Source organism: Dermacentor variabilis, chromosome 8 (genome assembly GCF_050947875.1).
Source record: "Dermacentor variabilis isolate Ectoservices chromosome 8, ASM5094787v1, whole genome shotgun sequence".
Lineage (NCBI taxonomy): Eukaryota > Metazoa > Arthropoda > Arachnida > Ixodida > Ixodidae > Dermacentor > Dermacentor variabilis.
Genome location: NC_134575.1, coordinates 25940850 through 25955476, shown reverse-complemented (window position 1 = coordinate 25955476; position 14627 = coordinate 25940850). Strand labels below are relative to the sequence as shown.

General features: G+C 50.4%; 3 protein-coding genes across 4 annotated transcripts in view; all 3 read left to right on the top strand.

The window, feature by feature from the left end:
- Positions 1–14627, top strand: part of LOC142589867 (multiple inositol polyphosphate phosphatase 1-like) — a 52895-nt gene that overhangs the window by 8233 nt on the left and 30035 nt on the right. The gene's annotated exons all lie outside the window — the stretch shown is intronic.
- LOC142589866 (alpha-(1,3)-fucosyltransferase C-like) lies at positions 2459–5505 on the top strand. The gene has a single exon (XM_075701507.1). The coding sequence runs from the start codon at positions 3454–3456 to the stop codon at positions 4558–4560; it is 1107 nt and encodes a 368-aa protein (XP_075557622.1). The 5' UTR covers positions 2459–3453; the 3' UTR covers positions 4561–5505.
- Positions 5803–10637, top strand: LOC142589864 (alpha-(1,3)-fucosyltransferase C-like). Its single transcript, XM_075701506.1, has one exon. It carries the CDS (start codon positions 8690–8692, stop codon positions 9794–9796), a length of 1107 nt encoding a protein of 368 aa, XP_075557621.1. The 5' UTR covers positions 5803–8689; the 3' UTR covers positions 9797–10637.

The following is a 14627-nucleotide window of genomic DNA, read 5'->3' as shown; positions in this document are numbered from 1 at the left end:
CTGCCAACGGTTGCACTAGTTCTGCACGTTATTAAGGTAATTCTGGAGAGATGCTTGGTCAGAGATGTTAGTCACAGTACGATAAATCACACAGTCGTCAGCGAACATGCGAATAGGACAAGATACATGCAACGGAAGATCGTTGATGTATATTAGGAAAAGAACCGGTCCTAAGACTGAGCCTTGACGGACGCCTGAAGTGACAGGGAGGGGCTCGGAGGAGAAGTTATTGACAAGGACGAACTGGGAACGATTAGTAACGAATTCTTTTATCCATTGTACTACGTGAGGATCCAAGTACAATCTGGATAATTTTATTAGCAAGCGGCTATGAGGCACTGTGTCAAAAGCTTTAGAGTAGCCTAAAGAGATGGCATCGGTTTGAACGTTGTTATCAAGATTAACGTGCAGATCATTAAGAAAGATAGCTAGTTGTGCTTCACATGAATGCCCTTTACGAAAACCATGTTGAGAAGGATGAAAGAAGTTTACCGAGTCTAAAAAGTTCATGATATGCGAGTATATGACATGTTCCATGATTTTGCAAGGAACACTAGTTAATGAAATGGGGCGGTAGTTTGAGGGGGAGTCTTTTTGTTACCTGCTTTGAATACTGGAACGACCTTTCCCACTTTCCAATCATCCTGTAAGGCACCTGCAGAAAATTATTGCGAGAACAACAGAGTTGAGCATGCCGCGGATATATGCTTAGTATTCATTAGGATATTTGAGTTAATTTCGTCTACACCAGAAGAAGTACATAATTTTTTTTCGGTGATTGACAGTATAATGTCTATCTAAAATACGATGGGTGGCATATGCGATGTTACGTTAGTAGGTACTGGCGGTTAGGTAGTGGCAGTACTATGTTAGTTAGTAGTACTCTGACATACCTAATAGCGGGTCCGACAAATGCGTTACAGGCAAGAAAATTTGGGTCCGGAGTGGGTTAACTGCGTTTGGATTGATGACCGAGACCCATCAATAACAGTGACTACATTGTTTAGTCAGTAATACGTTGATAACTCTATCGTTACCAAGTGCAGTTGCACCTACACGAGGTACGCACGTGGTGAATACCGCGACAAATGTGTGGTAACAACGATCGACCTTGTCTTTTAGTAGCGAACAGCAACCAGGATATAACGCAACGCTTCCCTGAAGGTCACCTGTGGCTATACGGGCGACCCGCGATCAATGCGTACTCATCAGTCATCGGAATAAGCGACGGCGTCGCGCCCGATGCCCCTGCGGCTTATAGAAACAGAATATCGACACCCTTTAGCGCCATTGTTACCGGTACAACTTTCGGCGACGATCAATCTCCGACGCGTCGGGACGAAAATAATTTCGTTACCCGCCGCGGTAGCGAAGGTAGCCGTGGTGTCGGGCTACTCAGCTCGAGGCCGAGGGTTAGAGTCCCGGCGGCGGTACTATTCGCCACTTAAATCCTCCAGCGCCGGCAGAAATCCACACAGGTGCTTGTGGCGTCGGTCTGGGTGCCGTCCTAGTCCAAAGCTACGACTACTGATCAGCACGTGGTCGCTTATGCAAGCCGCTCGTGAAGCAATTACACGGTGACAGAGCCAGAACGCCTCGCTGTAATCTTTGCGGTTCGGCGATTTCGCTCTTATCTGTACGGACGCCCGCATGTAGTCGTCACAGACCACCATTCCCTGTGCTGGCTCGTGAACCTCCGCGACTCTTGTGTTCGCCTTGTAGGATATAACTTCACTGCTTCCTTCATTCAAGGGTCCGAAAACGCGCTGACGCAGACTGCCAAATCCTGGATTCCGCTTACCACGGCGAACTGACTCACGGAAGGTTTTGATCGTCTCATTGGCTCTGTGGCACCCGATCTTCCTCATATCGGGTGCGCCCACAACGTAAAGACACCAAATTCTAGCCACTCTTCACTTCGGCCCGTTCTACTGCAACGAGCATCTAATGCGTGGACGTCATGGGCTCCTGCACAAAAGGAACTACTCTGGCACGGGCGCACGCTTCCTTCTAGTCGCGCCGGAGCGTCTCTGGCCGGCAATACTTCGGGTCATGCATGATCGAGAGGTTTAGCTTGTCCGGTATTGTATTCGGGTAAACGCACGCGGACGGGGGCGTTGGGGCGGATGCGTAAACTTGAGCGGCCAGCATGGTGCAGCCACCTGGTGGTGCAGAGCTCAAAGAGACCGAAACAGCTCATATTGCATTAACCAAGTGTATTCTACTTCGCTGCCGGCGTAAATTTTCGACTATGGCGTAATCCTGCTCCTACGAAAATTTTACACCCGCAGCAAAGTAAAATATACTTGGTTACTGCAATATTACCTGTCTATGTCTGTTTAAGCTCTGCGCCACCAGGTGGCTGCACTATGCAGATCGGTCCCGTTTACGCCTCCGCCCTAATTTTTAATTACTTCCCGGCGCATATTGCAATTTAAGAGTTTCAAAAACAAATATTTAGAAATCCCGTAAGTTCATAAATACTAGCATTTAGAGCAGTGCATTCTCGAATCCAATGCGCATCGAGTAAGAAGGAGTGTTTGATTCGTATTGGACTCGAAGATTCGCTATTCTAGAGGAATATATAGCAAAAGCTGCTCCACATTCGCGTTCGAAAGTTATAAACGTTTCGCGCGCCAACTATACATCGAAATTTGGAAGCGGAAATCTCGCTTCAAGGACGCCGACGACGCGTGCTGAGTTCATTAGCGACGTGCTACGCGGACACCTCGCATCCGGCCCACATTCTGCGTCACGAAAGCGAGCTTCCGGTCCAGTAGTATTTCCGGCTCGTATGCTCGGCTATCATATCTCGCTGCGGTTGCCACACGCAGTGCGTGGGACTCGGCGGCGCGGCATTCCCAGAAGCGTTCTCCGCATCGTCTTGCAAGAACATGCGCAGACTGAAGACCTATCTCTTCGTCAAACAGATATAGGCATAAGACTCCGCTGACGGAAACGGATCTGCGTGTATACGATGCTGAGATCTGTTATGTTTCAATGTGGGTTAACCTGAAGGACGGCCTGAAGTGATTCGTGTTGCAAGTCCTTTGGATCGAGTGCTTCTGTGACGGGTGGCGTTACCGGGACCAAAGGATTACCGACAAAAAGAAAAAAAAGTGAGTGCCGTGCTTTCAAACATGAAAGAGATGGTTATTTTCCGGTGAAAACGGTGAAATTTCCCGGTGGTTCTTATATTTAATGAATGCAACAATGCGTTGATACCTTCGTATAGCCTCGAAAAACTGTCAACGTCACGCGTGTCATCCGTGGATTTTGTTGTTGTGGTTGTTGACTGCGGAGTGTTGCTACATGAACTGTAAAGTGGAGACCATCATTCACTACGATGCGCCTAACGGCAGTTATGCGGTACCACAAGGTTCAACTGCAATTGCGCAGCCAGAAAACGTCAACAGAGTACCACGACGTGCGATAAATTAAACAAGAGATTAAATGCCTCGCCCCGTAATCATGACACTGAAGAAGTTTGCCCTTCTGAAGGCCTGCTTGGTCGCTCTCGCATTGTGCACCGTTTACGTCACTCATCGAGCGGTCACCCACAGACCTCTGGTAGTGCTTCTCTGGACCACGTGGTGCGGAAAGGAGGACTACCCGTACTTCAAGGAGGACGTCGTCGATCCAACGTGTCCGCACGCCTGCATCTTCACCCGCGAACGCGACTACCTCTACTCGAGCCACGCCTTGCTCTTCCACGGCAAGGACATTCGACTGGACGACATGCCCCCGCGACGATCCGCTGATCAGAGCTGGATCTTCTTCAGCCTCGAACCTCCAACCGCGACGCCCGTGCACGTGCTTCGAAAGCTGGACGGGCTGTTCAACGTCACCATGACGTACCGAGCCGACTCCGACGTGACGACGCGCTACGGATACACTTTTCGGGCCAGAACGAAGAGGAAGAAGCTCCGGCACGGAAAGTGGTCCTCCGGGGGCTCCGAGAAGGGCCCCGAGCTTCCGAAGACACAGGAGGGGCGGAAGGCCATAGCCGTCTGGATGGTATCCCACTGCGACACCGACAGCAGGCGGGAGACATACGTCGAGCGCCTCCGCGACGTCATAGGGGTGGACGTGTTCGGCAAGTGCGGTGACCTGGTGTGCCAGCCCAAGGCGTCGGACGCGTGCCTCAGGGAGGCGGCGCGCAACTACAGCTTCTACCTGTCGTTCGAGAACTCCATCTGCCGCGACTACGTCACGGAGAAGTTCTACCGGCCGCTGCTGTTCGACATCGTGCCGGTGGTGATGGGCGGGGCCAACTACTCGAGCCTGGCGCCGCCCGGCTCCTACGTCGACGCCCTCGAGTTCGAGTCCCCCGAGAGACTCGGCGAGTACCTGGCCCAGGTGGCCCGCAGGCCCGACTGGTACCACTCGTACTTCCTCTGGAAGGAACACTCGGAGCTCAAGTACGAAAACGCCGCCTGCAAGCTCTGCTCGAAGCTGCACGAGGACGTGGCCTCTGGGCGAAGGTTTACGTACCGCCGTTTCCTCGAGTGGTTCCTCGAAGACGCGCACTGCTCGAACTGGGAGCAGGTCCTCTCTTGACCCTACGTAACACGGCGTCAGTTACGGCCCGGCAGTGTGTACTGCCTGCGTTCCGACAGGCACGTCCACATCCTCTCGCGACGGTGGCCCAAGTGTCAAGACTTAAGCTCCAGTGGAAGGACACCAGGGGCATGGTCGATCGTCTCTTGACGGTCGACCATGTAACAAAGCTGCGAGCCGAGTTGTACGGCCGCAATGAAATAACGCATCCCGTTTAGGCAGTGAACCTTTCACCCACACCCAATGTCGTATATTCCGTATACTATTCGGCCGTATTAACAGGACGCCGTTCCTCTCGTTCCGAAAGAAATAATATACTGTGCCAATTCGTGTCGCGTATAGCTTGAGTCTTACCCTCGTGTTCATACATGGGTCCTGATTGAAGGTCACGTTTGAAGTTGTCTAAATGACGTCTGGCGTAAGCGTGGCCGCGACTCGCGTTGCGATTCCTTCGGCGCGTTCACGCCAGGCGTCCTTGAGGCCAAGTCAATCAGGTTAGGATACATACCTGAGTACGGGGGTTAGTCTTGGAACTCAGGGCGCAGCCAAGACAGCTTGTAACCGAATAACCCACCTTATACTTTTCGGTAGGTATAGCCGCACCAGATCAATTTGTTCTTTGCTAAGCGCTCGTTGCACGTACACCTCAAGTGATACGAATAATAGGACCTGAACACGTGTTACGGATTGAGTGTTCTGACGGATCTTGTCTCCTTGGCACGTATACGTATAATATAGGTGGTGCATACAGCTACCAATCGGGTGGTGCGGCCCGACTGGCATTGCTTACCTTCTTTGGACTGTCCCATTGACTTGGGCGCCCTTATGTCAAAAGAGCACTCGGAAGGTAACGAGAACGCTCGCCTGCGATTTGCGCGAGAAGCCGAGCGAGAAGCCGAGCGAGAAGTCGAGCACGAAGTCGAGCCAATCGGTGTTGCTCCAATCGGAGCATGAATGAATGAATGAATGAACTTTATTCCCCTTTTAAGAAAGGGGAGGAGCCGGGGGGGAGAGAGGGAGGTCTAAGTACTCCAGTCCCAGCAGGCGTCCATCACCACATTATGTGGCTAGAAGTCCGTCTACCAGTCGTGGTAGGCCTCCGCTACCTCCTCAGCCCACCTCAGGACTCGGTCCTGTAGGGTGGGATCGGAGCTGCGCAGGGCAGTCTCCCACAGCTCCTCGCTACTAATTAATGGTTTGAGCTTGCGGGGGGGAGTTTTTATGGGGCATTGCCACATGATATGGGAGAGATCTGCTATGGGGACAGGGCAAAAGCGACACTTGGGTGTCGGGTATGTGGCGGGAAAGAATAAGTGCAAAGTGCGCGGGGTAAGAAAAGTGCGAGTTTGTAGTTGTCGCCACAGTATTTCTCTCTGGCGCGTTCTAGACACAGAGAGAGGTGGATACAATAGGCGTTGGTTTCTGTAATGTGTGCAAATTTCATGGAATGTGACGAGTGTGTCTTTATTGGTGTGTTGTTGGGAGTCATTGGGTTTTAGAGTTAGGCCCAATCGAGCAACTCTGATTGTAGGACAGGTCTCCCGAGTTGCGCTTTGAAGACAGCACGTGCTATTCGAACTGTGGTCGATCCCTCGCCAGACTGTCTGCGAAAGTGTATACCGCCGGTTTGATTTAGAGATGTGAGACGCGCTGCGAGGGAATACATCTACTTAGGGCAGGTAGTAACGGCGGATCCGGATCATGAGACGGAAATAATCAGAAGAATAAGAATGGGCTGGGGTGCGTTTGGCAGGCATTCCCAAATCATGAACAGCAGGTTGCCATTATCCCTCAAGAGAAAAGTATATAACAGCTGTGTCTTACCAGTACTCACCTACGGGGCAGAAACCTGGAGGCTTACGAAAAGGGTTCTACTCAAATTGAGGACGACACAACGAGCTATGGAAAGAAGAATGATAGGTGTAACGTTAAGGGATAAGAAAAGAGCAGATTGGGTGAGGGAGCAAACGCGAGTTAATGACATCTTAGTTGAAATCAAGAAAAAGAAATGGGCATGGGCAGGACATGTAATGAGGAGGGAAGATAACCGATGGTCATTAAGGGTTACGGACTGGATCCCAAGGGAAGGGAAGCGTAGCAGGGGGCGGCAGAAAGTTAGGTGGGCGGATGAGATTAAGAAGTTTGCAGGGACGGCATGGCCACAATTAGTACATGACCGGGGTTGTTGGAGAAGTATGGGAGAGGCCTTTGCCCTGCAGTGGGCGTAACCAGGCTGATGATGATGATGATGATGATGATGATGATGACGCGCTGCGTACCACGTGATTCGCGAGTAGAGTATCCCGTTTCGCAGGCACAACATTGTGCTGATCAGCTCCCCGAGAAATGGAGAATGAAGGGTTTATGTGGCGGATTGCGCAAGTCCGTGAGGCCCACCTTGCGTCGAGGAAGGAGTCTTTTAATAAAAGCCAAAGCGGAGTGCGAGAAAAGGCCTGGAATTCTTTAAAAGAAATAACAAATAAAAGCTCCTAAGCTCCCGAACCAATGCTTGCGTCTTTATTGGCTGTGTAGAAGCTAGACTGTATAGAGTTGCGACGTTTTTGAACATACTAAATAAAATTGCTTTCATTTTCACGCTCACGGTTTCGTGTAAGATCGACAGAACTGAAATGTGGCACGATACTGGCAGCACTCTACTAAAGAACATTAGAAGAGGTATGAAGACACATCAGCGTAAGATTGTTAAAGTGTTCTTTCAAAACTCTATTTTCGTTCATCTTGTGGTTTTTTCCACAAGCGAAAAAAAAAACTGCAGTTCTCTTCTTTCTTTTTTTTTTCTTTTCAACTCGGCGCTCAAACCACATTGGCTGTAACTCCGTGCTCTCGATCTTCTCGTATACTTTGTACTCCTTTGCCGAAGGCAACGTTCTCAGATGTCTCTAGGTTGAGCCTCTATGGTTTCTCTATCGAATGCAATGTTGTAGCCTTTCCTCAAAAGCAAATCCTTAAATGAGGCTCTATTGAACAGGCGCCATTAAAATTCATGGCGTAATGGCGAGCTATGGTACGAAAATTCTGGCGCGCAAAGACTCCTCTCGCGATAAGAGCTCCGCCCTAATTTTTTATTACTTCCCGGCGCATATTGCAATTTAAGAGTTTCAAAAACAAATATTTAGATATCCCGTAAGCTCATAAATACTAGCATTTCGAGCAGTGCATTCTCGAATCCAATGCGCATCGAGTAAGAAGAACTGTTTGATTCGTATTGGACTCGAAGATTCGCTATTCTAGAGGAATATACAGCAAGAGCTGCTCCACATTCGCGTTCGAAACTCATAAACGTTTCGCGCGCCAACTATACATCGAAATTTGGAAGCGGAAATCTCGCTTCAAAGACGCCGACGACGCGTGCTGAGTTCATTAGCGACGTGCTACGCGGACACCTCGCATCCGGCCCACATTCTGCGTCACGAAAGCGAGCTTCCGGTCCAGTAGTATTTCCGGCTCGTACGCTCGGCTATCATATCTCGCCGCCGTCGCCACGCGCAGTGCGTGGGACTCGGCGGCGCGGCATTCCCAGAAGCGTTCTCCGCATCGTCTTGCAAGAACATGCGCAGACTGAAGACCTATCTCTTCGTCAAACAGATATAGGCATAAGACTCCGCTGACGGAAACGGATCTGCGTGTATACGATGCTGAGATCTGTTATGTTTCAATGTGGGTTAACCTGAAGGACAGCCTGAAGTGATTCGTTTTGCAAGTCCTTTGGATCGAGTGCTTCTGTGACGGGTGGCGTTACCGGGACCAAAGGATTACCGACAAAAAGAAAAAAAAGTGAGTGCCGTGCTTTCAAACATGAAAGAGATGGTTATTTTCCGGTGAAAACGATGAAATTTCCCGGTGGTTCTTATATTTAATGAATGCAACAATGCGTTGATACCTTCGTATAGCCTCGAAAAACTGTCAACGTCACGCGTGTCATCCGTGGATTTTGTTGTTGTGGTTGTTGACTGCGGAGTGTTGCTACATAAACTGTAAAGTGGAGACCATCATTCACTAAGATGCGCCTAACGGCTCTTATGCGGTACCACAAGGTTCAACTGCAATTGCGCAGCCAGAAAACGTCAACAGAGTACCACGACGTGCGATAAATTAAACAAGAGATTAAATGCCTCGCCCCGTAATCATGACACTGAAGAAGTTTGCCCTTCTGAAGGCCTGCTTGGTCGCTCTCGCATTGTGCACCGTTTACGTCACTCATCGAGCGGTCACCCACAGACCTCTGGTAGTGCTTCTCTGGACCACGTGGTGCGGAAAGGAGGACTACCCGTACTTCAAGGAGGACGTCGTCGATCCAACGTGTCCGCACGCCTGCATCTTCACCCGCGAACGCGACTACCTCTACTCGAGCCACGCCTTGCTCTTCCACGGCAAGGACATTCGACTGGACGACATGCCCCCGCGACGATCCGCTGATCAGAGCTGGATCTTCTTCAGCCTCGAACCTCCAACCGCGACGCCCGTGCACGTGCTTCGAAAGCTGGACGGGCTGTTCAACGTCACCATGACGTACCGAGCCGACTCCGACGTGACGACGCGCTACGGATACACTTTTCGGGCCAGAACGAAGAGGAAGAAGCTCCGGCACGGAAAGCGGTCCTCCGGGGTCTCCAAGACGGGCCCCGAGCTTCCGAAGACCCAGGAGGGGCGGAAGGCCATAGCCGTCTGGATGGTATCCCACTGCGACACCGACAGCAGGCGGGAGACATACGTCGAGCGCCTCCGCGACGTCATAGGGGTGGACGTGTTCGGCAAGTGCGGCGACCTGGTGTGCCAGCCCAAGGCGTCGGACGCGTGCCTCAGGGAGGCGGCGCGCAACTACAGCTTCTACCTGTCGTTCGAGAACTCCATCTGCCGCGATTACGTCACGGAGAAGTTCTACCGGCCGCTGCTGTTCGACATCGTGCCGGTGGTGATGGGCGGGGCCAACTACTCGAGCCTGGCGCCGCCCGGCTCCTACGTCGACGCCCTCGAGTTCGAGTCCCCCGAGAGACTCGGCGAGTACCTGGCCCAGGTGGCCCGCAGGCCCGACTGGTACCACTCGTACTTCCTCTGGAAGGAACACTCGGAGCTCAAGTACGAAAACGCCGCCTGCAAGCTCTGCTCGAAGCTGCACGAGGACGTGGCCTCTGGGCGAAGGTTTACGTACCGCCGTTTCCTCGAGTGGTTCCTCGAAGACGCGCACTGCTCGAACTGGGAGCAGGTCCTCTCTTGACCCTACGTAACACGGCGTCGTCAGTTACGGCCCAGCAGTGTGTACTTCCCGCGTTCCGACAGGCACGTCCACATCCTCTCACGACGGTGGCCCAAGTGTCAAGACTTAAGCTCCAGTGGAACGACACCAGGCGCATGGTCGATCGTCTCTTGACGGTCGACCATGTAACAAAGCTGCGAGCCGAGTTGTACGGCCGAAATGAAATAACGCATCCCGTTTAGGCAGTGAACCTTTCACCCACACCCAGTGTCGTATATTCCGTATACTATATATTCGGCCGTATTAACAGGACGCCGTTCCTCTCGTTCCGAAAGAAATAATGTACTGTGCCAATTCGTGTCGCGTATAGCTTGAGTCTTACCCTCGTGTTCATACATGGGTCCTGATTGAAGGTCACGTTTGAAGTTGTCTAAATGACGTCTGGCGCAAGCGTGGCCGCGACTCGCGTTGCGATTCCTTCGGCGCGTTCACGCCAGGCGTCCTTGAGGCCAAGTCAATCAGGTTAGGATACATACCTGAGTACGGGGGTTAGTCTTGGAACTCGGGGCGCAGCCAAGAGAGCGTGTAACCGAATAACCCACCTTATACTTTTCGGTACGTATAGCCGCACCAGATCGATTTGTTCTTTGCTAAGCGCTCGTTGCACGTACACCTCAAGTGATACGACTAATAGGACCTGAACACGTGTTACGGATTGAGTGTTTTGACGGATCTTATCTCCTTGGCACGTATACGTATAATATAGGTGGTACATACAGCTACCAATCGGGTGGTGCGGCCCGAATGGCATTGCTTACCTTCTTTGGACTGTCCCATTGACTTGGGCGCCCTTATGTCAAAAGAGCACTCGGAAGCTAACGAGAACGAGCCAATCGAGCCAAAGTCGAGCCAATCGGTGTTGCTCCAATCGGGAGCAACACCGATTTGCTCGACTTCGTGCTCGGCTTCTCGCTCGGCTTCGCGCACAAATCGCAGGCGAGCGTTCTCGTTAGCTTCCGAGTGCTCTTTTGACATAAGGGCGCCCAAGTCAATGGGACAGTCCAAAGAAGGTAAGCAATGCCATTCGGGCCGCACCACCCGATTGGTAGCTGTATGTACCACCTATATTATACGTATACGTGCCAAGGAGATAAGATCCGTCAAAACACTCAATCCGTAACACGTGTTCAGGTCCTATTAGTCGTATCACTTGAGGTGTACGTGCAACGAGCGCTTAGCAAAGAACAAATTGATCTGGTGCGGCTATACCTACCGAAAAGTATAAGGTGGGTTATTCGGTTACACGCTGTCTTGGCTGCGCCCTGAGTTCCAAGACTAACCCCCGTACTCAGGTATGTATCCTAACCTGATTGACTTGGCCTCAAGGACGCCTGGCGTGAACGCGCCGAAGGAATCGCAACGCGAGTCGCGGCCACGCTTACGCCAGACGTCATTTAGACAACTTCAAACGTGACCTTCAATCAGGACCCATGTATGAACACGAGGGTAATCGGAGTTGCTCCAATCGGAGCAACTCCGATTGGAGGACAGGTCTCCCGAGTTGCTCTTTGAAGACAGCACGTGCTATTCGAACTGTGGTCGATCCCTCACTCGACTGTCTGCGAAAGTGCATACCGCCGGTTTGATTTAGAGATTTGAGACGCGCTGCGTACCACGTGATGCGCGAGTAAAGTATCCCGTTTCGCATACACAACATTGTGCTGATCGGATCCCCGAGAAATGGAGAATGAAGGGTTTATGTGGCGGATTACGCAAGTCCGTGAGGCCCACCTTGCGTCGAGGAAGGCGTCTTTTAATAAAAGCCAAAGCGGAGTGCGAGAAAACGCCTGGAATTCCTTTAAAAGAAATAACAAATAAAAGATCCTAAGCTCCCGAACCAATGCTTGCGTCTTTATTGGCTGTGTAGAAGCTAGACTGTATAGAGTTGCGACGTTTTTGAACATACTAAATAAAATTGCTTTCATTTTCACGCTCACGGTTTCGTGTAAGATGGACAGAACTGAAATGTGGCACAACACTGGCAGCACTCTAATAAAGAACATTAGAAGAGGTATGAAGACACATCAGCGTAAGATTGTTAAAGTGTTCTTTCGAAACTCTATTTTCGTTCATCTTGTGGTTTTTTCCACAAGCGAAAAAAAAAAAACTGCAGTTCTCTTCTTTCTTTTTTTTTTTTCAACTCCGCGCTCAAACCACATTGGCTGTAACTCTGTGCTCTCGATCCTCTCGTATATTTTGTACTCTTTTGCCGAAGGCAACGTTCTCAGATGTCTCTAGGTTGAGTCTCTATGGTTTCTCTATCGAATGCAATGTTGTAGCCTTTCCTCAAAAGCAAATCCTTAATGAGGCTCAACTGAACAGGCGCCATTAAAATTCATGGCGTAATGGAGAGCTATGGTACGAAAATTCTGGCGCGCAAAGACTCCTCTCGCAATAAGAGCTACCCTTTTGCTATTGCGCAAGCGTTATTTACTAACGCAACTCAGCTTAACACAGTCAAACCTCGCTATAACCAAACGAGATCACAACGAAGTAGTGTACATAACTAAACAAGTGGCATTCCCCTTATAATCACCGTATACATTCACAGTGCATTACATCTGTAATAACGGATACAGCGAAGCAATGGATATAGCGTAGTAATTCTGCCCACCCCTCCCCCTTCAACTTCGTTACAACGAGGTTTTACTGCGTTGCTCTTAGCGTCAATATAGCAATGGCGCAAGTATGACCTAACTGCCAGAAACGACAGTATCCGTACAGTACATTTATTATTTATTCATTTCAACACAGTGCGGGCTATCTGGTTCTACAACAGGAGGGGCGTGCTTCTAGTGCGCGAGGTATACAGAAAACCCGCAGACTTATATAAACGCCCGTAACACGCCAGTGAAAGAAGCACAAGTCGAGCTATTCGTACTAATGATAGTGAGTACAAATGTCATCGTCAACTACGCGGCATCCAACTCAGCAGGCAAATTATTCAGTGGCGTTAACACCAACGAATGCGTTGGCATTACGTCGTAGCTTTTTTGAGGTCCCGGGTCCTTGATTTAAACCGCGTTCATCACACTGCAAAGTGTCGCTCAGGAAGTGACACGCTTGCATAACAAATGTGACCGTGTTGAGTCAAATGTTCCTCTAACGCATCATTAAAACTGCTACCTTGAATGACGGAATCGGTAAGATATAGTTCTATTCACCAATGGTACGATGAAATATAAGCTGATCTTAAAACGCTTTATAGTATATAGTTTTTTTGCAACTACAAAGTGAAGGGCATGCTCAGGTTCGCCCTCCTGCATCGCTCAGCCGAAGACGCCTCGTTATACTTTCGCGACATCGGACGCTAAACTCTGAATGTGCGCCGCACCGAAAAGCACGACACGCTTTTTTTTTTTCGTCGCGAAAGAAAGAAAAACAATTAGGGCATTTCACGCTTGCGTGAACATTGCGTGTCAAACGTTTACGTACTGTGGGATCTGGGAGGGGGGGGGGGGGGGAGTACAGCTGAATACTATTTCCGCAACCTGTTTTTCAGATTCCTATCGCTTGTACTTCATGCATGCGCGAAAATATAACACATCGTCGTATCGTTTTACTGACTATACGCATGCGGTCACAAAGTGCTACGAAATTTAACGCCTCATCGGACGCCGCGGTCCGACAACTTTCGACGCCGACTGTACGTAAGCGCTCGAACCACACTGTTCGTCGAAAGTAAATAGTTGCACGTAGTGCTATTCTTTTGTTACTGTTCGCGCACTAGTTCTCCGAACACAACATTATTATCATTAATGCAGGCCGCAAGTCTTAAGAAGGCAAAGTGGCCCATAAAAAGTCGATGCGCAATTCATAGACCGAATGAGCTGGCCTTATGAGGGAAGCGCATGCTTAAGTTCTACGTGCCATCGTCACCCGATGACCTTGCATGCGGTTTCTATCTTTCTTTTTTTTTTTCCTTTTTTAACTGAATGCGGAACAAAACCCTTCCGAGAGTTTCAGCTGCCGTGTGGCCAGCTCATCGTGCTGTTCCGCTTGTGCACGAAGGAAGGAAGGACGCGAGATAGATGAATAATGCATACTGGCCCCTCCGCCGCGTACGCGGGAATTTTTATATATTTATTTCTTTTGCGAGCCCCGAGAGATCTGACGACGCCGCGGTTACGCAGCCACACAACAGCTGCAAGACACAAGACGCATGCTTTCGGCGACCTTGCAGCCATAGGGGGGGGGGGGTGATGAAGGGAGGGGTCGGGGGGGGGGGCATTGGCGGATGCGCGCGTGAGAGGGTGCAAGCTCTTCGGAGCAACGTTTAGCAACCCGGGCTGTATGTCTCAGAGATGTAGGCGGCTTGCGCAAACAGCCGTTGACATGTACTGTACGTTGCGTGGTGTGGTAGCGCGAAATCGTAACGAGGAACTTGTGTACAGTCTCGGTGACGCTGCCTCCGGATTTAGCCACGATGGAGACGACGCATATCTCTATAGTTGGAGTGTACGTGTTGCAACCAGGGAGTTGGTTGCACGGTCGTTAGAGAGAAGTGACGTAAGGTTCGTGAGTTCATCTCTATATATATAGAATGCTCCCGGTGGCAAAAGAAATAAAGAAAAAAGGGAGACAGACAGAAAGATAAACGGACGGACGGAAGGACGGACGGACGTACAGACAGACAGAACAGGCAGACAGAGACAGACGGGCGGACAGACAGACAGACAGACAGACAGACAGACACAGACAGACACAGACAGAGACAGACAGAGACAGACTGAAAGACAGACAGACACAGACAGAGACAGACAAACACAGACAGACACAGACAGAGACAGAC

Coding starts and splice junctions, on each gene's coding strand:
- LOC142589864 (XM_075701506.1), top strand. CDS start 8,690: ATGCCTCGCCCCGTAATCATGACACTGAAGAAGTTTGCCCTTCTGAAG.
- LOC142589866 (XM_075701507.1), top strand. CDS start 3,454: ATGCCTCGCCCCGTAATCATGACACTGAAGAAGTTTGCCCTTCTGAAG.